The sequence below is a fragment of the Ophidiomyces ophidiicola genome (assembly GCF_022830035.1).
Source record: "Ophidiomyces ophidiicola strain CBS 122913 chromosome Unknown scaffold_19, whole genome shotgun sequence".
Lineage (NCBI taxonomy): Eukaryota > Fungi > Ascomycota > Eurotiomycetes > Onygenales > Onygenaceae > Ophidiomyces > Ophidiomyces ophidiicola.
This window is the reverse complement of record NW_026054659.1, coordinates 233,103-258,371: the sequence shown is the minus strand read 5'-3', so window position 1 is coordinate 258,371 and position 25,269 is coordinate 233,103. Positions and strand designations below refer to the sequence as shown.

Below are 25,269 nucleotides of genomic sequence, written 5' to 3'. Positions count from 1 at the left end.
CTCTGTTAGCGATAGCTGCAAAAAAAACAGCGTTTAAACCTAGCAGGCCAAAAGGTAGCGAACGTGGCACATATTTGGTAGAAACAGAGCTAGAAATATACAATAAATCAGGAGACTCCAAGGGCGACGCATTCCAAGCTGGTATGGGCTGACTGCGTTTCGTGATACTGTGAGATTTCTGCTTGAGGACTGAGAATCATGCACCTTTGATGATCCTACTAAAAGTGAAATCAGCAGTTCATTCGTTATATGTCATAGACTTGGAACCTTTCAGTCCTGGAGTCTGGATTTGAACATCTAGAGTATGTGAATTTATACATGTAATCTCCATCATATTTGGATATCATCAGACCGTCACATTTCACTGGTGTCTATGCCGCATGATTGGAGTTTTAGCAAAATTCCCTTCATTATTTCTCTTTCCACTTCAATTTTGTGCTACGTTGATTATCCTTGCCTTACTTTTCTCACTAACCATTCTTTTCTTAAGCTTTCATATCCAATCAAGTCGATTTGCATCCAGCCTTTGACAGATCATATGAAATGCGTAGTACGGAGTACCACCAGTACTATTGCTAGTCGCGCCACGCGTCCACTAAAGTGGAAGTGTGCCTTCCGGGGAGCTATGACAGACCCTCCTCAATATCCTAGGATTACTAGGGTAATAGCAGGTATTTGAAAAGCATTCTGTATTGTCTGTCGTTTCAGGAAGAGCTTCAATATATTCAAACATACAATGTGGCCATGGAGAGTGATCCTCGATCCTGAGTTCCAACATCTGCGGCAACCTGTGCGCATACATGCTTCGATTTCCATCGACCAGTCTTCTAGCTATTATTAAAGGGTATAAGCTATCGAAGGCTTGGTACTTTCAGGCAAATTGCAGGTTCTCGTTCCCAACAACACCCTTCAACACATTTCCGATGCCATTCACGTTGCCGTTTCCGCCTTGCATAATGTTCGCAAAGTTATCCGCCATAAGTTGGATTCCGCTAACAAACCCTTTCCCGTCAAACGCGCAATGCCCGCCATTGGGGGAGTTATCAACGGTTTGTAGTGCATTAATTTGACCGTTATTTAAACCAGCATCAGAAGCAAGTTTCTCATAGGCGGTCACAGATTCCCTAATAGCACCCTGCAGGTTTTGAAGCTCTTTTTGAGTACTTTGGAAGTGGATTCGAGTGGATTTGGCGACTGCATTGGCGTCAACAAAGCCGACTTGAGGAGGTAGGCCAGCACAGTTCAAGAGTACGCCTGTGCCTTGGAAGTTGGTCATGTGCTGGGGTATGAAGAAGCCAGAGAGCAAGAGGGAGCCGCCAGAAACGCCAGTGAAGAAGACATTCGATGTGTTAACCGCCATTACCTTAGGAAGTTCGTTCAGAACCAAGTCATTCACAGCTTGAGCGTGGGCAACTCCATCAACGCGATTGAGGCCCGCACCTCCGCCCCAGAAGAGGTTCGGGTCCGGAGCGAGAACAGCAACGCCAGCGAGGTTCTGTTGAACTCCTTGATTAGGAAAGTCGAAAAACGACTGACCACCATCTCCATGCAGGAGAACATTGAGCCCAAGATTACCCTGAGTTCCCGGGGCTTGTTGCGCCCCATTAACGCCAGAGGCAGTAGTGAATTGGTTGGCAGGGCCGCTTATCTTGAAACGGAGTGGGAGATCACTGTCAAAATGACAATGTTAGTTGGTATGCTTGGCAAGCATTGTGAATTGGGTATCCCGAAACTTACTTCACTGTGACAGTCATGTCAAGAATCGTGGAGCCATCCTTGGCCTTTGAAATTCCCTGGGGCTTTTGTGCTGCTTGCTGCTGTGCAGTTTGTCCTCCGTTGCCATTTCCCTTGGAATTTTTGTTACCGCCACCACGATTACCACCCCGATTTCCACCTTGTCCATTACCGTTATTCTGCCTCTGAGGTGCTGCCTCGACGAATGCCCCTATGGTAAAGAACAGGGCCAAGAAAAGCACCACCAGGGTAGAGAGAGACAAGCGGACGGTCAACATCCTTGGCCCATAAATATTCCAAGCAACAGAAAAAAAAGGAGGCAAAACAACGGTAAGTGAGAATAAATTGAAGTGTTCCAGACACCTCACTTTATATAACACTTGTTCTGTAAAGTGTGAGATGGTAAGCAGGCTCCTGGACAAAGACCGCCATCCACTACGAACGAGGATAACAGAATCCTATTATTGAACATGTATGGCTTCGCCATTCTGAGGGAAAATGCTCGCCTACACTCTACCTGAGACGGTGGTTGTGTTGGGCAAAGGGCCTGGTTGAAACGGTCGCTGTCCGAGCCGGCCATTTTGGGAAGTACACATTTCACACTCACAGACGGCCTTTCCTGTACTCCGTACGGAGTAGACTTCTCCTTCGAATTGCTTTACGAAGCGAGAATGAAAGGAAGACCCCCGTAGCCTTGGATTTCCCCTTTGACAAGCTCCTAACTCATCCTGAGTTCGGGCCGGGGTGGTCAATGCAGTATTTCTCCGTATTCCACCTGTGTATGAGGCATGCGTGTAATAATCCTTACCAGGGGGCATCTCATAGGATCCATTCAAGCTGGCCGTGCACGGAATACGGAGCACTCCGTACGGAGTACACATGCGCTATTCCCGTCAACTCGCAGAACTGGGCCGCTGAAGCAAGTTGAATCCTCTAAAGAGTAGCTTCCAAGGCCTTGCTGTCTAGGAGCAGCATTAACACGGAATTTTCTCACAGTATGGTCTGTCTGCCGAGTCCGTGAGCCAGCTCTCTCTTCCCTGTGAGCTGCAGGAGCAGACAGGGCGAGGTGAAACCGCAGGTCGATCTGCGACGGTTTTAGATCAATGACTAAGCGGCTGATCTGACCCTAATCACGGGACACTCGCCAAGCCGGCTCTCGCTGCCTGGCCGCCACAACCTCTAGTGTGCCAGGTTGTGAGCAGCATATGAATCTAGAGACAGAAGACATAGTTATCTGTTTTGTTACATCAACAAATGAGCTATACTTTTAGCTATGGTTAGCACTGCCACATCCTGTTACACCACCGTAGGGAGTGCGGACCGTGCAGCGGACGGGACATTCCTTGGGACACGAGACTGTTTGCCTGTTTGAGAGAACAGTCCGCTCCCTAGGCACCATAATCACCGCCTCCCTTCATTCCACCTCGTTAACAAACGGTATATTCTACTCTCATAATTCTCACTGTGGCACTCTGAGCGAAAAAGCGCTGCTGCCTACTCTGTACACCGTACGGAGTACCTGTCCTCTATATCTATAATTGAGTGTCCACAGTGTCCACCTGGCAGCTAAAAACCCGCGCTGCCCAGGCCTCCGGGTTTACACCGCGATCCAATGTCCGGTTCGGCACGAATAGGACCAACGAAACTCTCTTGTTGAATCTTGGCACCCGCTGGGCTGTGGTGGCGTTGAGCCTGTTAAGAGTTCTCCATTGAACTTGGCAGCCGCCTTGGGTGTGTTCAGCGGGTAGTGGAACGCTTTGAGCTACGGAGTACTTGTCTGGTTATCGGGGATTCGCCCAGGATTGACAAATACGATGAATGCATAAGTTATGAGTTAGACTCCAATTTGGAATTAACTAGTAAATTGGGGTCTTCTGCTCAGAAGCCCGTTCCTCTTCCTGTATTTTCTTTTGAAGACCCTGTAAATACATAGATTGTTATTGCTTGGTTATTTTGTCCCGACACTCTTTTCTGGCAGTCGCTCGCCTGTTCTACGGAGTATATTTACTGTCCTATCTGTTTCAAATAATAATTGGGTATTAAAGTTAGGGGGCAAATGCGTTTGTTGTCGAGACTCTACGTCCTCACTACCCTGATCTTACTAGGGATTGTTTATTTTCGTCGGACCCTGAATGTATTAACTGCAGCAATACTGCCTGGCTGGGATCAAAATGTACTCCGTTCTTATAGAATGGTAGTCTTTGGGGATGCCTGGAGCGACGATGAGAGAATATACAAACCGTTTCAGGGCCGAGTATGGCCGGAAATACTGTGTTCTCAGGTATGTACGCCGTTTGCCAGTTGCCAATAGACAACAAGTGCTGAGAGTATCTGGGCACAGTTTTCGTGCTCTCTAGATACTACCCAGAGGCAATCAAGCTCACTTTTCGACTCCATCGTGGACAACAGCGAGTTAGAGGCGCTGGGAATGAGCAGCACACGAAAACAGCAAGAACGTGATCTCGGCTCTCGTATATCTGAGTGGCTTAACAGAGAGGAAAAGGCAAGTCTCTACATGTCGACAAAAAAGATCTCGGTGCGAAAACGGCGCACCATGTTTGTGGTATCGTTTGGCACCTGGGATCTCTGGAAGCTTGCCGAACAAGACATTGAGATGGCTCAATCTTCTGCTGAACGCATTGTGGACAAATTGTTTATTCACTTGAACAACTTGGCAATTAAGTGGTCCACGAGTGACACAAAGGTAATACTCTCCCTTCCTGTTGATATGACGTTTCTGCCTGCATTCAAAGTACGGCAGGGGGTCAATCAAAAGGATGCTATTCTGTTATTAGAGCACTGGCACGAGCGAGTGCGCGGATACGCCGAACAATGGCAGCACGGTTCCCTTTTCTTGCTTGATGCCAACTCTTTTGTGATCGACCAGGTGCGAAGGAGGCAGCTCTGGGTGGGGGGCCTGATAAACAACGAAGAATTCGGAAAAGACGGCGTAGCGTGGGAAAACGTCGACGAGCCTTGCGTAAACGTAACGCAGCTCCCGCCGAAACAGAGCCACTGCAGCAATCCGGAAAAGTTTCTATTCTGGTATGTGGATTCGGGTAATGCTGCTCATGGAGTGGAAGCTGACACAGCTTTTGAATGCTCAGGGACTCACTTCATCTGGGACCCGCGGCCCAGAAATCATTGGCAACGGAAGTCTTTCACGCTGTCAATGGATCATGGTTAGCTGAGCAGTCGCCGCTAGCCGGGCAGCAATGACGGCATTTAGAACAGCCCTCAGGTGCTGCAAGAGCCGAGAGAAGCTGGCTAGTTTTTATGACAGAGTTTGGAATCGATCGGGAAGCCCGTCAGGTTGCAGGCGTGCCAGTGCTATCCTCAGCCTGCCGTTCTATGGCTTGCCCGTCGGCTGCTGCAGGGACCATCGTCCTACTGGGTAATTGGCCGCAGGATTGGTAGCAAACGACTGCGGGCGGTTTCGAAAGACGGCTGCGGTGGAAAAGCATGAGAACCAAAACCCGCCGGTGTGGATGTACTGGCTCGTCCGACACGACGCTTTTGGGGCGGCTTTGTTGGACTGCAGTGCGACTGTCTCAAGATATTCCTGTTGCTGAGGCCTGTTGCCCCCAGTCCATATGCTGAAATGCAAATCCATGCCTGTTTGTAGTCGCAGCAACCTCATAGCCAGTTTCTTCATCGCATTGTTGCAGCTTGCCGGTGGATGGTGGTCTCACAGAAAAGCCGGCAGCCTGCACTTTGCCGCATCCAGGTGCACAGCCGGACAAAGGACCCAGAAAACAATAGCGACAGACTCCAGAAGTAGGGGCAGTTTTCTTTCTGTGTTTCTGCGCCGTGCCAGCTCATCCGCTGCGCTCACCTCCAGGGCAGAACACACAGCGGATGACTGCAATTGTTTGCGACGTGATACTCTTGCACGGTGGGTGCGGCCAGGAACAAAGAAGCTTGGGAACTGTTCTTAAATAAGATCATGCCTGGAAGAACGACAAAGGCCCTGGCGTTCACGATGATTCAAAAGCATCGCAGACGCCCTGAGAGGGAGACGAGCTCACATCCAACGTCTCTTCGTCCTCTCGATGTCGTATGATCGAGTCTTGCCCAAGCCGCTTGGCCTCTTTTGCGACCTCTCCAGCCGTGGCATCCCGCCCCGCGTCAGCTCTTTACTTGGTCACAGGATTGTCGTCGAGGGTTTGAACCGGCCATCTCGTGACCAGCATGGCCGTCAATTGTCGACTCCATCGGGGACGCCACCCTCGTCGATCCCAACTGCGCGGTGTCAAGGCCCAGATTTTGGGCCTTCGAAGGAACATGCCCTGCACAAGGCCCCGGAAAGCATCCCGATTCCGTTGTCCGGAAACCTAGCCTCGTCAGGTACTGTGCTAGAGGCATCGAGAAATCACCGCGCAGCATCTGCCGGTTCGTCCAAGTCTACGTCGTCTAGGGACTCCAGTGTCCTATTCTGCCTATGCCAACCGGACCCAAAGATTCCGCGCCCCAGAAATGGTTCGTAGGTGTTTCAGATATCTTTCGTTACCCAATTGGTCCTTTGATAGAGAGGCGGTTTGTGTACTGACTCGCGGTGTTTTGATTGTAGCTTTCATTCTGTTCCGGCAACACTTCCAAGCCGCTGTTGTTGCGCAGAATCCGGGACTTGCAAATCCGGAAATCTCCAAAATAATTGGTGAGAAATGGAGGAATCTCCCAGTTGAGTCCAAGCAGGATTGGAAGAATCTTGCAGAGGTAAGATAGCAAGTTGTTAAGTCTGATGTAACTAGGCATGCTAACGAGAGTAGGAGGAAAAAGCAAGGCATCAGCAACAATATCCTGATTATCGGTATCAACCACGTCGGTACGGCCGAAAGGGAAGCAATGCTGGAGCCGCCAGTTCGGGGATTAGCAACAATCCTACTGGGGCATCTGTCTGTAATAGGTGTGGCGGCAGAGTGATGAACGCGCCGCCTACTCCTATAGTGTCTATTGTTTCAAGCACGCAAAGACAAGGATGTTCTGCTCCTCCACATATAAACAAGCAGCCCTCAGCCGACGCCAAATCTTCGAGAAAGAGAGCACGGTCTGTGAGCCCTCTGCACTCACACTTGAAGCAAAATCAGGGAACTACGGCACCCACCCCGCATCAAGACAAGGATGGCCTTTTTTCTCCAGATATGAAGAGAGGCAGATGGTGCCCTATCCGGCAGAACTTCAGTTCATGTAGCACATATTCGCAACGGAGCTCCTCATATCCTCGACTGGAGACACTGCATCTAAAAGGCCAGAATTCGACCGAATCTCCGCGACCATTCAGAACTAGCAGCTTCTCCAAGCCAGTCCAGGACCCTAGACTTGTGTTGCCACCATTACAGACTCTGCCTAGTACAAACCAGAGTAGTCAAAGTCAAGTTAAGACATTGGTTATGACAATTCCGTTTCTCAACAAAATCAAAGTACTGTCAAAAATATCGCCACCTTTCTCCACGTCGATGTCCGCACAATCCTGCCAGGGCGCAGTGATTGCGGTCGAAGGTCAAGATCATTTATCTGTTCAATGTGTATTAGAGTACCTGAAGAACGTTCTGTCATCTAGAGATGGTCAGATTGTACATATATTTGAGGGTCCCGATCCGGCGTCGCCAGAAGTACCAACGAAAGCCGAAGAAACCCGAGACGCAACAGTACAATACCTGAAAACTATATCAAAATGGCACAAAATTTCTGAAGACATTCTTCGGTTTATTAATAACTCCTCCACCATATCTAACCACCAGTCGCATAGCCTTATACCCTCCCGCGAGAACTCACCTACGTTTTGCAGCCTAGAGAAGCGAGGGTGGTTTCCAGAAAACCGAACCTCACAGCCATCTGATTCCATATTTCGGATTGCATTAGTTCCGCAGTATCAGCTAAGCACCGCTGATGCCCACGCCTGCACGACTCCAATCAATGATGCATATGCGCCAATTGATCATTGGCAATGGATGGCGTCTCTTTGGCGGGGGTGTGTGGGGCCTGATGTTACTATATGTATCCGAGACTGTGAAAAGGAAGAGCTTGAGACATATGGGGAAGGGAACCCCGTTGAAATTCGTCTAGAAGATACCCGAACACTAGTGGTGAGACGAAGAACGAACTCGGAAAAATCAATTGAAGAGAAGGCTTTGAGGCGCATTGGGTTCGAAGTGGGTGAGTTTATTCGGCGTTGAAATGTTCAAGTCTTGATTGGCCTTGTCTTTTGGCATTATGGGCATTTCGGGCGTTTGACGTCGCCGTTCTCTGATTTGCATTTTTATGCAGCATTCTAGTATGGCTCATTGCCACCTGGCGTTTTGACTGGGAGACTTTGCTATTCTTGAAGGACGGATCCGATCTATATAATAAATATATACTACTTGTAATACTTAGATCACCAATATATGCCCTCGAGTTTACCCGAGGAGACACGTTTTGACCAAATAGTCCCACCCTCTAGAAGAACGTCTTGCCTTCATTCAACTATTACCGCCTTTGAAATAAAATTAATATCACCAAATTGAGAAGACCATCTATATCATGCATTATTTGAGTAGCTTGCTAGTAGGAGGTGCCTCAACAGCGTGGTTTATTATCACACAACTTTGATACACCGTCTGCTACAGTCTGCAAAGTGGCTACCCGCAAATTGGACAGAAAATAACCCAGGTGGCTATGCTCTATTAAATTTCCGGTCTTAGAGCTAGTTACATGTACCGAAATGGAAATGAATGTGCTGTGAAGGTGAAATGTATCACCTAATAAACAACTCAAAGCAATTAGGCAGTATGAATAGGAGGTTGGGTTGTCTCTGCAAGTCCGGTGCGAGTACATCAAAGGCCATATGCAATGAGGATCAACGGGACGTTGTTTATGACAGAAGCTTCCCCCGAAAAATATGAGAGAGTTTTGACGTCGCCGGAGAGGTCACTTTAGTGTTAAGAGGGTCTTGGGCAGTAGCAGCCACCTCTATACCAAATACAGTAGCGACTGCTTTCCGGGCAGCAATACCCACGGCAGGGGTCAGAGCAAGGAACGCAACCTAAAACGGAAGAGGGTATTTAGTGTTCTTTATTATAAAAAAAAAGTCTCCAAGAAAATATGAATATATCCATACGTTCTTGAGCACCAGCATCAAGTAGTTGGCCTAGGGAAGCAGGAGATGTGTTATGTTGAAGAGTGCTAACTGAGTTGGTGTCTATTATTCAACACATAGTCAGTCCTCCGATGGCAATAGTATAGGGTCTTTCCGGGAAAAAGCATCTTACCGAACTCTTCTGGGGAGGCCAGAATGCCAATGACTTGCAGCGCGAGGCCGCAGAAGATGTAGGAGATCTTCATGTTTGTTTTAGTGTGTTTATAAACTGACTCTTTGGTACGTTTTTATATCAGTGTTTGAAATATTGAGACTGACTGAAAATATTGTAGAATACCAGGAGTTGGCTGCTATTTATACCTCGTAGCATAGCAAAATCAACCCACCTCGGAGGAGGAACCACTAAGGAGTCATTGCCGGAAGGTGCTACGCCTTAACTATCAAGTATTGGGCCAAAAGATCTAAAAGGGAGTAGCAGCACCTTACAAGACTGGACACGGGAGTGCGGTGTTACAGTTTATTCAAGAGATCGCCTGCCTCGGCCGCTGTTGGAGTTGAATGGTGGTTTCAGGTACCTGTCTTCTAGGAAGAACAGAGGAACCAAACAAATCAAAACCCACCCCCCAACAGCAGGGACAAACATGTCAGATTCATGGACTTCTGAAGCTTTGTGACCAAATGTTCGATATCGAGTTTCACAACCGTGCGTTAATTTATGTATAACGTAATAGCCCATGAAAATACAGAGTGCTCTCTTCAAGGGTAGCCTTGCCAATGAAGGGCCGAAGTTGGTGACACTCTCTTTGATAAAATGTACAATTATGCCACATCATCAAAGGTATGTACAATCTTGATTCCAAAGCTGTAAGATAGATTTTAAGGGTCCAAAGATGACATTCAATAAAGGACAAGGACATGGGAGATCATATCACACTGTTGATCGAAAAGCAGGCCAAATATTGGCCCATTCAATAAGGAGGCCCGTCGCGATATGGATAGAGAGTGGCTGCTCAAAGACGCCCAGCCACGGCTCATAAGACTTTGAAGGCGGGGCACGGAACACTGATCACTAAAAAGTCTAGATACGAGGTCAAATCAAGAGAAGGGACGATGCATGCGGTGGTGTTTGAGCCCCAGAAAAGTGGTTTCCCGGTGTTATGACCTCTCTCGTATTCTGTGTGAATGGGATGCTGGCGGAAAGGAGGGAGGACAGCTAGTGCAAGATGCTACATACAACTCAGAGGACGAGATTCAAATAATCCTAGGTGGATGACCATATGTTGATCTCTGGAATGCTCCTGCACCATTAGTGTTATTGGTAGAATCCCTGTTATGGCGTGTGGATATTGTCAATGGAAAGACATAATGGCTTTATTGACTTGTGAAATGAGAGATGAAGCTCCACAGATCCTATGGAAGAGAAATTCAGGGCCGTGTCGTCACGGCTAGATGTTCGGGTGACCTGGACTGAGAGCATGTGTAGCAGTGGCATGAACCCCTCAGTTGTGTTGAGCATGTGACCAACGGCGAAGACCTAGATATTGAAGGAAGGAGCGTTGTTTCTTTTTCTGTGAAATTTCAGCCGCAGCCAACTAGGTGCCAAGGCTCTGCTGTACGCCCATCCTTGAGGCGGCCGAAAGAGCAACCGGAGTTGCACAATGCTTTGGGAATAGAGAAGCATAGCTTACAGAGTCGCCAAAACTGACAGTGTAAACACTGTCCTTGAAGGATGGAAGGCTTACCTTCCGGGACCAAGGGATAGAAGCTGAAGAGAATCAGCGATCAGCAAAAGGAACGGCAGTGACAGGTAGCAAATACTCATGAGACCCAATAAAAACATACTTTTATGAAATTATGAATGGGGACGTGTATCTTTCTACTCTAGAGTTCACGGAAGAGACCGCAGTCTGAATTGACTTATAATAGTCTGAGAGGAAAGGGGCAGATATATCCCCGTGATATTCCTTAGGGAGAGAAGAGTAAAGATGTGGTGCAATATTGAAATACCCGGGTGACAGAGCACAAACCAAACAGGTAGGGTAGTATTTGCAGAATGTGAGGAAAAGTAACCATAAATGCATTCGGCACAGCCACGACTTCAAGAATCGTGCGAACAGTAAAGATATGAGAGGTTCGTAATATCTGCCGCCTACCTTATCTCTACTAGAAGCTAGTTAGAACATCATATACATATAATGGTCTGAGCATATACGAACTTTAAGAGAGGAGCTGGTGAGCCCCATAGATTTAAAAAACCCACAAGAGGTAGCGACCGATGCCGGTTCTTATGCTTATCCTAAGGGACTTAAATTTTTTGTTTTCTGGAAGCCTCCAGGGGTTGCCCAAGTCTAAACACCAGGTTTGGCTGTCTCCAATTAAGCGCTCAGAAACTGCAATTTTGGTAGCGTCAACAGTGGAATACCGAAGCTCGGTTGGTTCAAATCCTCTTTGTCGATATTTAGCTATCTCTCGTTCACGAGACAACGTGCGGTCTTTCAGAATACACATATCGCGCTGGACAAAGGTGTTTTCTGGAAAGACTGAGTAGGCTTTGGAGAATGTAATAAAGTTCAAAATTGCACTGCCGTAAAAGTTCCCCAAGATGAAACGCACAGGATCATCGTGATCTTCTACAACTATAATTAGTTGAATGCGTTTGTCACCTCGTGTAAAACTCCTTAGATTATATGAAGACCCCATCTCGGGCCGATTAACAGAGGGATACTTTTCTTCATGATACCCTTCATTGTCGATAAGGCAGCGTGTGAGTACCTCAAATCTGGAGGAGCCTGGCACATACATATTGAGGTCAGACTCGGGCCAGTATACACCATCAAAGAATTGCAGGGCAAAGCTGCCGGAAATAATGGTCCCCGTCTGCTGCATGCACAGGCGAAAAAAAGAAGGGTCTTTCACAAAGCGAACAAGCGACTTATCAATATTCCACCGTATCTTCTTGGCAGAGTCGTAAAGTCTTCTCAACGCCCGGCATGTCATGCTCAGGCGAAGGATAGATACACCGTCTAGACTGCTGATGAGGGATACGCATAGTGGATAGAAGCCTGCTGGGTCAAAGAGATCAACAAGCGACACCATTCTTACTACTGCTTTAAACGGACGTCAGACAAGAAAAGCGCAAGGAACTTGAGAACCAACAAAGGGCTAAGATACATACCGTTTCCACTAGTTACTCCGTAGTGGTTGTAAAATATATCAGTCACGACCTAATGGCTAAAACCTCCTCGGAAAAATCAATGCACAGAATCCCTATATGTTTACGTATGAATGCTTGTACTTTAAGTTTCAACAGGTAAGTAGCCACTTGTATGTCCTGCATGCTTGTTGTCATTTGTTGTATTTATTAGTAAAGGGCGTAAGTTGTCTGTCTGGAGAGGGAAGGTCCCCCCCCGAGCAATTTTGCAGTCTATACATTGCCCTAAAACACGCCTGATTGGGTCCAAATATACAGAGTATGTAAATAGCATATATGTACTATGCTTAGATGGAATTCAGCGGATAGTAGTTAACTACCCAACCGCTCAAAGAGACACATTTTGTCGAGAGTTGAAAATGTAAATATAAGAGCAAACATAGCTTAGTAAGCCGAACCAAGTTTGCTAGTAGCCAATAATGGCGAGGCTACTGGGCGTGCCCGTGACTTTGCCAAGTTAAGGTTTTTACTGAGTTCTGCCGGGCGGTGAGTCGGATATTGCCATATTACCTCACTCCTCTAAACAAAAAGAGGAAGCACAGAATGGAGTAACACATTTCTGGTGGTTGCTGATCTGACATGACTTTCATCTTCCGTGATCACTAGTGATCTGGTTACGTATATCAGCCCCAATGAAGTGCCGTCCGATTGATTTATTCTAAACCTGACAGTGGGCGTTGAAATGAGGTCAGACTGCAGGACGCCAGATATTTGTATATGTATTGGTAAATTAGACAATTTCTGCTGCCCCTATTTTCTGTATCGTCTTTTACTAATTACAAGCTAAAGAATACTGTACTGCTTTGCTTGTGAAATATCGAGATGGTTACTCGTACTAATGGGAACCTCGTGGATGGGACCGATCATTCGATCTCTACACGGAATGACCCTTCGCTTTTGAACGATTCGGAATCCCTAGAATCTATGTTACCTTCAAAAGTACTATGCACCTCCGATGCCGCAGAACGGGCGACCAAAGAGCTCTTGCTCTCCAATCTTGAAAATTTCATTGCTGTTGGTGTTTTAGAACCATTTACTGGCTCTCAGGACTTTTCTAAAAGTATGAAAAGCCCTGACTATCCTTTAACTGAGGTTGATCTACTAGAGCAAGCAGCCTGGATTCGAACAATTCCTCTCGAAAACAACGGTGATCCTGAGAGGAGCGCAGTCCGTGTGTATGTACTACCTGAAGACATAGGAAGGGCAGTTGTTCCGCGCTCAAGTGTACCCCTTCATCGTGCTTTAAAGGTAGTCATGTCAAAACTGAATGTTTCATCTGGGGCCTGGGATGGACATGTCACTCCGTTTTCTAAGCCCTTGCTACAACCAAGCGAGGAGGACGAGTCGTTATTCTACATATTTAATACTCTGGAATCTCCAGCTCCCAATCCCAATTCTGTATGCGACCCTTGGGCAAGGACCGTCATGGAAGACGTCCTGGCTGGGAGCACCAATTCGGATGAGAATTTTAGTTTGGTTGGGCTCAAGACCCTTCTATATCCCTATCAGCGCCGCTCCGCAGCACTTATGATCCAGAAATAATATGCACCAGGAGAGTTTCTTGACCCAAGGCTCCGAGAATTTAGGGGTCCAACAGGACAGATATATTACTATGACAAGGAAGAAGGAATAGTCACCCGACATCCACGTCTCTATTCGGGTGTACGTGGAGGCGAGTTTCTTCCCCATTTCCAGGTATACCTCGGTCGTTAATTGCTCATTATATTCACAGGTGTCCTTGCGGAGACTATGGGTTATGGCAAAACTCTGATTTGTTTAGCGCTTATCCTTGCTACAAAAGGGCATTTCCCACAGATTCCCTCTGCCTACTTCCAAGATTCGTGTCCTGTCCGAGAAAAGACTGCGTCACTGCTAGAAATGGCAGCAGCAGCCGCTGGTCGTTTATCTTTGCCATGGAAGTCCCATTTCGACCGTCTAAGCACCACCGGAATTCATTATCAAAGGTGCTTGAGTGCTTGCGAAAGAAACCGAGGTTCATACGCGATCACACAAGCCCCAAAGTACTACTGTCGAAATACCACCTCCTCCAAAATTAAATCCTGTCATTTGCAACTATCCTCCGGAACGCTGCTTATTGTCCCGTCAAATTTAGTTGACCACTGGCTTCGGGAGATTGCGAAGCATACTCAAACGCTAAGAGCGCTAGTACTCAGGGAAAAAAGTAACAGCACCCCACCAGCACATGAATTACTTGATTACGATATCATTCTCTTTTCAAAGTCGCGGTTTGAATGCGAACATGGCGGTTTCAGTGCCTGCTCTTCGGAACTGTACGACTCACCCCTGAAAGAAATACACTGGCTTCGGATCATTGTCGACGAAGGTCATAATTTTGCGAGTGCGGGAGGGAAATCCAATGCCGTCCATTTACTAGAAAGATTACACGTTGAGCGCAGATGGGTGGTATCTGGGACACCATCCGATGGGTTATATGGCGTCGAAATTTGTCTCGCTTCACAGGAAACTAACGCTGATGCGGCTGCAGAAACCAGCGACAGAACTGTGGCCATCTTAAAAGCTAGAAAAGACCCCCGCAAAAGCATTGCTGAAGAGCTGAAAAATCTAGATAAGTTGAGACGAATTGTGGTCGACTTTCTTTGCTTAAAGCCTTGGGCCAATTGTCAAGGTAACGATTTAGCTAATTGGGCCAAATACATGAAGTCAGCTGGTGCTGATGGCAAGCGGAAAATGGCACGGTCGCTTCGGCCTACTCTCCAGTCTATTGTTGTGCGGCATCGTACTGAAGACATTAATAAGGATTTATCTCTGCCAAAACTTCATAATAAAGTTGTTTACCTGGAACCTACTTACTATGATAAATTATCCCTCAATATGTTTATCTTTCAGTTGACAGTCAATGCCATTACATCGGAGCGCACCGATCAAGACTATATGTTTCACCCGAGAAATAGGAAGTATTTGAGTGTAACAATTAACCATCTTCGACAGGCAGGTTTCTGGTGGTGTGGATCTGAGAAAGCGGATGTTGAAGCAACACTCAATATTGCTCGAAATTATATGGAAAAAAACAGACAGAACATGACGGATGCCGACTTAAGCCTTCTGTGGGAAGGAATTCTCATTGCAGAAAATACTATTTCGTGCTCTGCCTGGAATGCGTTTAGCCGGTATCATGAAGTCGGAGTACTCATACATGGATTTCCTGAGCACGCACGTGAGGTGTGGTCAATTGATGGCCAGTGCGAGAAACAAGGCCCCTTGCTGTTGGGTCTCTCCCAGGCGAGAGAAGCACAGAAATTTGTCACTGCGCGCTTGTGTGCTGCAGACCCCGCCGAGGGAATTGCTGGCGCGGGAATCAAAGTAAAAGGGGATATGGAAAGGGGGCGAAAGGGAAATGTTGAAATTAAATCAACACCCAACTCTCCCATTCCCAGCCAGTCAAAAACAAACGACTATCTTGTTCACTCGCCAAAACCCGAAACACCCTTGAAAAAAAGGAAGTTCTCCAATTGCAAAAGCCTATTAGCTAAGTCCCCTCTTGCAAAAGTCAAACTAGTTGCAACGGCATCCGCTAAGCTTACATATTTGTTGGATCGCGTTCTGGAGCTACAGGGGACGGAGAAAATCATTATCTTTTATGAAAATACCAACACTGCCTTTTGGGTTGCGGAAGGACTCGAAGTTCTTGGTGTGGATTTCCGCATTTATGCATCCACTCTCAAAGCCACTGTGAAGAGTGAATATCTTTCGGTTTTCAATAACTCTGACGCGGTACGTGTTCTATTGATGGACTTACGTCAAGCTTCACATGGACTACATGTTGCTAGTGCGTCTCGTATTTTCATTATTGTTCCGATTTGGGACCCAAATGTCGAGAGCCAGGCAATTAAAAGAGCCCATCGCATTTCGCAAACCAAACCTGTTTATGTGGAAACTTTGGTTTTGCAAGGTACTCTTGAGGATAAGATGCTGAGACGCAGAAAACAAATGTCAAGCGCAGAGATGCAACATGCTGAGAAGGATTTATTGGAAGATCATGTTATGAGTCATATTATACAGACAGAAGGCTTTATTCCTATTTTAAACGATACAAGGGACACTGGATGTGCATACTTAAAGAGTATGCCGGGTTTCTTTGACCGCCACAAATTGCCCGTCCCTGATGCCCATGATATCAAAGCTCCAGCTCCATCTCCAACTTTGCTGCCTACGAAGTTGTCCGCTGCCCGATTATCTTCAAGCCAACAAACACCATTTAAGAAGGAAGGCAAAGCAGCTCATTCTGACATACCTTTCTTAAACTCAGACATATCTCCAGGCTTAGAAATCACCACGAAACGACGGCAGCCGTTCCTCGATGAAGTGATAACCCCAGACGGTCTGATTATGACAATAGATAAAAGGTCCACGCCTCGCAAGCGGAGAGCTGTACCCCGACTTCAAGATATTGCCGATGGCAATAATGACAGCTCTGGGGGATCTGTTCCACGAACACCAGGGCTTAAAGATAGAAAAAACGTACCGGTAGATCCATTCTATATACCCGGAGATGACTGCACGGCCGGTGCTCCATTCTGTCTTAGTATCCCAGATGATTAAACGGTCAATTTAAATACGATTTTTGTATCTGACTTGAGTGAGCACTAACAGTTGCTACTGATCATATCTTGAAATGATACCAAAGATCATTGTTTTGATAAACAGAACCTATTACATTTTTAAGTACGGTTCTCTGTTTCATCCCATGGGTGTGATACTGAACATATTTATGCTGCAGTCTCAGAAATTAACAATCTAGATTCTGTTGGATCTTTTCTCATCGGCTTTAACACCTGTTTACTATGCGCAACGTATGGTACCCACAATCTCGATGTGAGGGAGCTTAATTCATGAACTAATCTGGCTGCTTATTAAATCGATGCATAGAAACAAGTAGGTGCAGTTTTTTGAACCCTATGTAGATATATTCAATGACTAGCTAGATTTAGGGTTACTTGAATATCTTTACCTCTCCATATTTGCATCTTACAACTGCTGTGGTCTCGGCTGAGTGGTAAAAAAAGGATAAAACTATATTTGGTTTTGGTGGTTCAAATACAGTATTCGCGGCATCCATGCAGAGCTGAATTGGATGCCGATAGGCGGGTTATTGGAAATCGTAAGGCTCAACAGCACCTCTTTCAGCCAACTCCGAGAGAGAAACGACGAACACCACTTTGGGGACTTAATTTTTTTTATATACCACAAAGACAAATACCAGGGCAAAAATAATCTGCCTTGAATCATCATTATTGATGACAGCCTCCTCCGTACGAATAGTAGAAGATTACAACATTTCTGTATGAAAGACGCCAGTCTTTTTGGACTGGCGATTGTGATCTTTGTGAAGTCGGGGTTTCCAGACCATTTTGGTGACTAACAAGGATGTTGAGATAGTGCTCAAACAAAACAATCATTTAGAAGGGAGAGAAAGCATCTAGAGCTGTTTAAAGGATTATGCACCTATGATGGTGATAAAGGTGCAGATTCAGTTCCAGACAACCTTAGTATATAGGCATTCTGTATGGAGTCACAGACTATTCATCCTGCAGGTTCACTGTTGTTAGGCATGATTGCTCCTGTTCTCACTATGGAGTAGTTAGTTATTCTCACTAAACTAACCAAATGCCAGTAGCTAGTTGCAAAGAAATTAACATCCCACTTCTATCCAGCTGAGCCCATAGAGATCTGGTTGGCCACGCGTATTATGGCTTCGACGTGCGTCAAGACTCTTCTTGTCGGGCTATCCGGGCCTTCATCCAGCGGGAAGACAACCCTTGCCCGCCTTTTGCGATCCGTGTTCACGCTGGCAGTCTCTGATGGCAGTGCGATAACTGCAACACGGCCGTTTATCCTCCATGAAGATGATTTCTATAAATCCGATGACCTGTATGTGCGAGATACTTCAGCGTAACCAGGGCCTTTCTTGGGTGCTGATGAGCCTAGGATTCCCGTCGTCACCACGTCTTCTGGAAAGGCAGTTCAAGACTGGGACACCATCGGCGCCCTCGACATTGGGCTGCTCGAGGCGGCATTGGTGTACGTTCGCGACCACGGCAAGCTACCCGCTGGATTGAAAAGCAAAGAAGACCTTAATGATGCCGCTGATTCGGGTGTTCACAAGCGGATTGTCCAATCATTGAGATCTGAAGCCACCCAACGTCTACGAAAGGTCTTCGAAGATGCAGCCACTACAGTAGACATGCCGCAAACAAGGCACCTGGCTCTAGCCCTGGTTGAGGGTTTCCTTCTTTACGCACCACCAGACCAGCCTTCACATCCGCTTCGTCTGGTTCACGATATTATTCATATACCACTATTTCTTCCTGCTACCTACACGCTGCTTAAAGAACGACGAGAAAAGCGGACAGGCTACGTTACAATAGGACCCGCTCCAACACCTTCTCCACAGATCGAGATGACCGCTAATGATGTGCAATCTGCCCGGTACCAAGAAGAGAAGGATGCCAATGAGTATACTCCCCCAGACGTCAACTTCTGGACAGATCCTCCTGGTTATGTTGATGATATTGTTTGGCCACGTTACATCACAGATCACGCCTGGCTGCTACTCCCACAAGACACAAAACCCGATATTGACGTAGAGCAACTCAAGCAGCTTATTGGTGAAGGACGGAATGCTAGAGAAGATGTCGGAGTTTTGGTTGCGCCAGGTCAGGGAGAAGCTTCTATGGAGGAACTTCTACATTGGGCAGTAGATGAGGTTCTCAAAGTAGCCGAAAGGCTTTTTACGCAGTAAGATAAGCTAATAATGAATGAACCGAAAATGCCTCAAGAGGTTGTATATATTCTTTTATTTTCGAGGGACCAGCAACTCCGAATACACCCTGATCTCGCACAGATCGTTTTGAAACAAGCCCTTCGAACCAGAGTTCGGTAGGTCCAGCTGCCACACCAAACCCGGCAAAGCAAGATAGGCCGACTTTTAGAGCGCTGCATACAATCGTGGCAACTATATTGCTCGGAAGGAATTTAGTTGTGGATTAGCCATTCCCTATCTCTGCGTCAATGGTCCAAACTTGATATCCGTCGTCATCCATGAGAAACCACCCTACTTACAACCAAACAAAGACTCAAGACGCTCATTTAAAATTATAGTATTTTCATTCAACCCAATTTCACCCTTCCAACTTTCGTGAGGGAGGGGTCTTGCATAGGTTGAGGCAAGGAAAAAATATCGAGTTAGATGTATGTCCAAACTTTAAACTTTTATCGCCCACCTGTGCATAACAGGGACCAAAAGAAAAAAAATGCATAGGTTTCGTAACAGAAGAATCGAACGATCAAGCATTGCCACCACGGCCGCCAACGGCACCAAGAGCAACTCTTTGAGCATCTGAAATCTTGCCTTTCGGAAGGACCTTGGATCCAGCCACGGTAGGAGGCGGCAGGAACCCTATTTCCAAAAGGTAGGAGAGATAAAGTCCAACAAGCTCCTCTGTCACTCCACTCCCTTCTGACGAATTCTCACCAGACCACTTGGAATCGGCAATAAGAGCAGCTGCAGCATTTATATCGTCAAGTTCAGGAGCCCGAGTATTTGCTGGAAGATCTGCAGTTACAAAATGATAGAGAGGCATCCTGACTACGTTAGGAATCATCAGAAAGCAAAGGTATTGAGAACGATAGACTCACAATGCGTGTTGGGCAGTGGTGTTCCGGTCACCATCATTGACATATTGCTCAAGAGAGTTTGCCCACGGGACGTAATCAACCTGTGGAACATCATACCCAAATGTCTGTAGAGCACCTAAGAATTGATTGAATCTTAGGCGGGGATGGCTGGTTACATGCGAAACAGATAGTTCGGAATGGGGAGGGAAAAATGCTGAAGCGATGACAACTTTTGCTACATGGTCAACAGGAACCATGTTAACGGTATTGTTGATATTGGGCCGGGCGGAAAGTTGGATGCAGCCCTTGACCATACGAATAAGAAAATCGTCGGTATTTGTCGCTAGGTAAACCCATCAGTAATCTTTTGCATGGTAGCTAGAGGGTTTCCACTCACTCCCGGTTTGAGAATCACCGGTTACATAGCCGGGTCGAATAATAGCACCCTTTAACCCTCGTCGGCCAGCTTCACGAACCAGGTATTCTCCTACCCATTTGCTTTGACCATATCCAGTGCCTAATTCTGTACTACTGCCGGACAGATCGTCAGATTCACTTATTCCGGCTCCGCCCGCATCGACAATTCGCTCGGATTCCTCAACAAAATGAAGGGTATCAAGGACACTTGTTGAGCTAACAAACCCATATTGTTTAGGCTTTCCCATCGCACATAGATTTAAAGAATCAATTGTGCCCAGGACATTCGGAGCTCTGAGATTAGAATACGGATATACCCAATGAACTAATGCTCCATTATGAATCACAACATCAATCCTATTAACGAGGTCATTCCATAAGTCATCCGGGAAGCCAAACTTCTCATCGCCTAGATTTCCTTGTATGCATTGTAACCTACCCACCCACTCTTCAGACCAAAAGCCATATGCCTTACAAGTCGACCGAACACGCTCAAGGGCGGCATCCGCAGACTTTGCGCGGACAAGAGCCACCACTTTAATTGCTGGTGCCTTTCTTGAAAGTAGCTCTCTTAGAATAAATGCACCAAGGAAGCCAGTTGCACCTGTAAGAAAAACAGTACAGCAGTCCTGCAACACAGAATTCGTTGGAGCCGGAAACTGCTTTGGTAGTGAATTTACTAATTTCTTTGCATCTTCAGAGTATTGATTCGAAGAATCAGCAGGCGCCTCAATAGCGGCCTGCTCATCACTGGTGAAAGATTCAATGTTTTGTAAATGTGAAATTTCGTTGGCAAAGGTCTTGAGGGTCGGGCTGCGAAAGATGGCACTCATACTAAGCTCAAGATTTCTCCATTTGCGTCTAAGCTCGAAGAACATCTGTTGTGCTAGGATACTGTGGCCCCCAAGGTCAAAAAATGAATCATTAGGTCCAATCATTCTGGCAGAGACATTGGGTATAAGCTTTGCCCAAATCTGCGCCAGTGCGAGTTCCGTTTCTGATAGTTGTTGTAAGACAGACGACCGGCGCCGAGGAGCTGCAGCACTCAGCTCTGAGGTATCCGGGAATGGCAAGGCAGGCTTGTCTACTTTTCCGTTAGGGTTGAGAGGCATGCGTTTCAATGGAATGATGACCGTGGGTACAGCATAGCTGGCTAACTTGCCACGTAGATAATCCCGTGCATCTTCCCGTAATGGCCTGAACCTTCTCAGCATTCCAACCATTCCGTCGGCAGAGTCGTCGTCTTTAAGGCCTTTTTGCTCTAGCCACGAGCTCCATTTTGCCATTTGTGGCACGATATAGCTCACCAACGTTGGCTCTTCAAATTTGTCCCTTCTCACTAATGTTATGTTCTCCCGAACAAGGGGATGTCGGGAGAGATGAGTATCAATTTCTCCAAGCTCGATTCTGAAGCCCCGTATTTTGACCTGATCGTCAGCCCTGCCAGAGCATTCGACCACACCCGTGGCAGTGTACCTCCCAAGGTCACCACTCCGATAAAGGCGATCCCTAGGTCCAACATAGTGGTCTCTCCAAGGCTCCTTGGCGGTATCATTTTGATGCTGTTGTTCACGATCTTGCCAGACTTGTGGGTCGACAAACCAATTGGGTAAGAATTTTTTCTCATTTAACTCAGGAGCCCCAAGGTATCCTTCGGCAAGGCCACCTGCTCTCACATAAATTTCACCAACTTCACCTACTGCACACAGCTTTGTTCTATCGAAGCGATTTACCACTAGTAGTTGAACATCAACCATTCCTTTCCCTGCAGGAATGACGTCTTTCATCATATCAAGATATGATCCTTGGCTTGTGAATGATGGAATCTCGAAGTAACTTACGGCACGCTGGGTTTCAGTAGTGCCGTACATATTTACAATATTCACGTTTGGTGCAAGGGCCTGCAGCGACATGCAATCTCTCTTGATTAGAATATCTCCAACAAAAAAGGCATGATGCAGGGATGGAAATTGAGCAGTGGCGCCCCCAACAAGAATTTGGCCCATGGCAGGCGTAAGGTGAGTAACAGTCGCCTTATATTCACTCATCCATTCTGCCAATTTTTCATTCTGGATATCCTCTCTGGAAGGCACGAGAAGCATGGCACCTAAAAAGAGAGGGGTAAAAATGTCTCGTTGGACGGGATCATGGGCAATCCCGCTTAATAGTGTAAATTTATCATTCTCTGAAAGACTAAAGGTCTTAGACATCCAAGGGAAGTAGTAAGCAAGTGAGAAATGTCTTCCACGTACGCCCTTTGGACGGCCTTCTGAACCAGAAGTAAACGAAAGCGTAGGAGTGGAATCCGGTCCAACAACTACGCCAACTGACTGGGCTTTTAAAGGTAACTGGGGAGCTAGAACATCGTTTCCGTTCAGCAGTCCGCCTCTCAAGAACCCGTCATCCTGTAACGCTAAAGCTGGTACTTCTGTTCTTAGCTCAAGGTTTTCAGTAATAAAAGAGCGAACCTTCTCTGACAGTTCTCCAGCGTCTTGCGTTGCCTTTTCTATATTGATCAAGGCCCTGGGTCTCGCAACATCCAGATAAATGACTTGCCGATCAGGAGGATATGCTGGGTCAATTACTGAGAACGTTGCTCCAGCCTTTAAAATGCCCATAATAGCTACCACAAGATCAACGCCACGGTGCGCATAGACCATAACAACTTCCCCTCTTTGTACCCCTGATTGAACCAGGTGGTGACCAAGAATATTCGACGCCTCATGGATTTGCCCATATGTGAATTCTCGGTGGGGAGAATGATTGGATTTTGTTTCTACAACACATAGTTTCGCCGGGTGTTTCTCAGCATTTCGGGCAAATATATCCTGAATTGCCCCGCGAAACTCAGACCAGTGTAGGTCCTTTGCAGGATCTGGAAGTACATCCCTTTGCTCTTTCGTGAGAAACTCAATCCTCCCTATTGCTTCTGATGGATTTGACGATACATTCTGTATTATCTGAGCAAGCTGTGACAATATTGTGGATATTCTAGCGCTCGAAAAAAGACGTTGGTTGTAGTAGCCCCCCACCTCCAACTTGCCAGAATCCGATGTTGTTCCTGGGGCAACATTAAGGACAAGGTCAGTAGTTTCGAATGTGTTCGCGGGGTATTCTTGTGACGAAGCGGGGGCTTCGTAGGCTGCAAAACGGAATAAGATAGGGGTTCGTTCCGATTTGTTCGTTTTTTGAATGTGTGTTCTTAAAGCTCTTAAGGGCACGACATCAGCAGCGCCTTCTGTAAATGCCTTGACCACCTTTGAATAGAGTTCTGCAAACGACTCGCTGTGTGTAATTGGCACGCGCAATACGAATGGGCGTCCATCGTTCTCAGAGCTTGTTCCTAACGCAATGTCCTCATCTCCAGTTAAGCGGCTGACGAGAACCACAAACGCCGTGAGAAAAACGAGGAATCCAGAATCATTGGATCCCGAAAGTATAGAGATAGACAATTTGGTAGCCTTAGAGAGCTCCAAAGACTCGAAGGCTTCAATAGGTCGCTTATTAGAAGCCTCAGGACCAGAGGGAGTGGGTTCTGGATAGTCACGAGTGAGAGGTGATACAGTCAAATTATTCAGTCTCTGCGTCCACCTAACGAGACGGTCTTGCAAGAAAGCCCCGTCAGCACCCATGGCGATAGCAAATCGAGTAACGAGCAAGAAGTGTCAATTGACTGCGGTTGCCCACCCTCTGACTCACCGCGCAAGAAACCGAGTCTACGGAGTACGATAATAAATTTCCCCGCCAGACCTTTCGGATTACTTAAGTCGGAAAATTTATGACATAATAACTAGTTAACTAGTTAACTAGCTACTATTAACTAGTTAACTAGTTACCTAGCGAGCTAACTAACGCTAAACTATAACTGGTCAATTTACATAACTGTTGAAGCCCACGAAATCTCCGCTTTGTCATCCAATGCGTTCACGCCGTGCTATCACCAGAACTTTACACATTTGACCACAAATGCTCTATTAACAACACTATCTTTGTTATAAGTAACTCTTGAATTTATTCATTATAAAGTGCATACCTCCCCCCAGCCATGATACCTAGCATACTAGATGCCAGTCGAATTGAATTGAATAGAGATCCACTCGAGAGTTGAACAGAACGAATAATCATGAGTTTATTCAAGCTCAGACCTCTGCTGCTTACTGGGAAGTTCCTGTATAATCCCCCCTGCATTTCTATACTGATCAGAGGTTTCGCCAGACGGACCATGTTCAATAACCTCTTCAGGCTCATCTTTCCTCTTCCTTCGGTTTTGGAAGAATTTCCAGAGAGCAAGGGCACCTAATACCAAGAGGACTCCGATGGCCACGCCGACACCAACACCGACTCTCAAGCCGAGAGAACGCCGATCTTTGCTAGGGTCTGATATCGGCGTGGGAAATACACTTGGTGAGCTCGTTGGTGTTTGAAATGATGAGGATGGCGATATTTCGGAGGAAGAAGGAGCTATTGTCAACGATGTGGATGCGGATAAGAATATTCCTGCAGTCGCTGTGACCGTTGGACGGTCAAGTTCGATCTTTATGTAATCATTGCGCATGCAGCAATCCTCGGCAGAACAACAGTATTTGGTGGCATTTTGTCCACAACGCATCACCCACTCCCCACCGCTCGGGTTCTCTAATTGTGATGGTGAAATTAGTTAGGCTCTGCTCGGCTAACGGTAGTCGTTAACTACTCACCTTGCACGCAGTGGCCTTGGCACTTTGGAGATTTCCATGTCTTATCCGTGCACGTTCCACGAATGAATTTCAACGGCTCCACGCCGTCATGCCAATGTCTCGGCTGACAGAGCCCATTCGAAGTGCAAAGAAAACCCTGCGTACAGCACACACTTTCTGAGCCGTCGTTACTGCATGGCCGGTCGTTGCTAACGCTTCCATTAGGCGTGTAGCAAATCTGAGCTGAGACTTCAAGACTCGATTTTATTATAAATAAGCCGATCGAAAGCCTACCAAAAAACATATTTGGCGGATATCAGGTCCCTTGTCTCTAATTTTTCTTCCTTTGCTTCCAAATAATGATTATCGGTACTAGGTGTAAGGTGCAGACCAGACCTAATTCAAAAGAAGCACCCTCATGGGTAATACTCGAAGCAAGCTGCCTGGTCTGCAGAATGACACCCTCTGGTGCCTCTCCCAAATGACTCCAATCTCAA

The 25,269-nt window shown here is 46.6% G+C and overlaps 9 protein-coding genes across 9 annotated transcripts; 5 read left to right on the top strand and 4 right to left on the bottom strand.

Annotated features, from left to right (window-relative positions):
* Positions 1 to 871: 871 nt before the first annotated feature.
* On the bottom strand, positions 872 to 2,012 carry LOZ57_004576 (uncharacterized protein; the record flags this gene model as incomplete). Its single annotated transcript, XM_049253617.1, has 2 exons — positions 872 to 1,670; positions 1,738 to 2,012. 2 exons carry the CDS (start codon positions 2,010 to 2,012, stop codon positions 872 to 874), a joined length of 1,074 nt encoding a protein of 357 aa, XP_049107437.1.
* A 1,978-nt stretch (positions 2,013 to 3,990) lies between these two features.
* On the top strand, positions 3,991 to 4,953 carry LOZ57_004575 (uncharacterized protein; the record flags this gene model as incomplete). The annotated part of the gene is made up of 3 exons (XM_049253616.1): positions 3,991 to 4,015; positions 4,092 to 4,779; positions 4,842 to 4,953. The coding sequence occupies 3 exons, from the start codon at positions 3,991 to 3,993 to the stop codon at positions 4,951 to 4,953; spliced, it is 825 nt and encodes a 274-aa protein (XP_049107436.1).
* An 833-nt stretch (positions 4,954 to 5,786) lies between these two features.
* Positions 5,787 to 7,910, top strand: RFG1 (slightly ste11-like protein; the record flags this gene model as incomplete). Its single annotated transcript, XM_049253615.1, has 3 exons — positions 5,787 to 6,213; positions 6,305 to 6,450; positions 6,504 to 7,910. 3 exons carry the CDS (start codon positions 5,787 to 5,789, stop codon positions 7,908 to 7,910), a joined length of 1,980 nt encoding a protein of 659 aa, XP_049107435.1.
* Positions 7,911 to 11,059: 3,149 nt separating this feature from the next.
* Positions 11,060 to 11,908, bottom strand: LOZ57_004573 (uncharacterized protein; the record flags this gene model as incomplete). The annotated part of the gene is made up of 1 exon (XM_049253614.1): positions 11,060 to 11,908. The coding sequence occupies one exon, from the start codon at positions 11,906 to 11,908 to the stop codon at positions 11,060 to 11,062; it is 849 nt and encodes a 282-aa protein (XP_049107434.1).
* A 937-nt stretch (positions 11,909 to 12,845) lies between these two features.
* LOZ57_004572 (uncharacterized protein) lies at positions 12,846 to 13,565 on the top strand (the record flags this gene model as incomplete). Its single annotated transcript, XM_049253613.1, has 1 exon — positions 12,846 to 13,565. One exon carries the CDS (start codon positions 12,846 to 12,848, stop codon positions 13,563 to 13,565), a length of 720 nt encoding a protein of 239 aa, XP_049107433.1.
* A 207-nt stretch (positions 13,566 to 13,772) lies between these two features.
* LOZ57_004571 (uncharacterized protein) lies at positions 13,773 to 16,604 on the top strand (the record flags this gene model as incomplete). The annotated part of the gene is made up of 1 exon (XM_049253612.1): positions 13,773 to 16,604. One exon carries the CDS (start codon positions 13,773 to 13,775, stop codon positions 16,602 to 16,604), a length of 2,832 nt encoding a protein of 943 aa, XP_049107432.1.
* Positions 16,605 to 17,751: 1,147 nt separating this feature from the next.
* Positions 17,752 to 18,804, top strand: NRK1 (ribosylnicotinamide kinase; the record flags this gene model as incomplete). Its single annotated transcript, XM_049253611.1, has 2 exons — positions 17,752 to 17,933; positions 17,991 to 18,804. The coding sequence occupies 2 exons, from the start codon at positions 17,752 to 17,754 to the stop codon at positions 18,802 to 18,804; spliced, it is 996 nt and encodes a 331-aa protein (XP_049107431.1).
* A 544-nt stretch (positions 18,805 to 19,348) lies between these two features.
* On the bottom strand, positions 19,349 to 23,728 carry LYS2 (large subunit of alpha-aminoadipate reductase; the record flags this gene model as incomplete). Its single annotated transcript, XM_049253610.1, has 3 exons — positions 19,349 to 19,646; positions 19,701 to 20,022; positions 20,077 to 23,728. The coding sequence occupies 3 exons, from the start codon at positions 23,726 to 23,728 to the stop codon at positions 19,349 to 19,351; spliced, it is 4,272 nt and encodes a 1,423-aa protein (XP_049107430.1).
* A 497-nt stretch (positions 23,729 to 24,225) lies between these two features.
* LOZ57_004568 (uncharacterized protein) lies at positions 24,226 to 24,994 on the bottom strand (the record flags this gene model as incomplete). Its single annotated transcript, XM_049253609.1, has 3 exons — positions 24,226 to 24,731; positions 24,794 to 24,896; positions 24,947 to 24,994. The coding sequence occupies 3 exons, from the start codon at positions 24,992 to 24,994 to the stop codon at positions 24,226 to 24,228; spliced, it is 657 nt and encodes a 218-aa protein (XP_049107429.1).
* Positions 24,995 to 25,269: the final 275 nt, after the last annotated feature.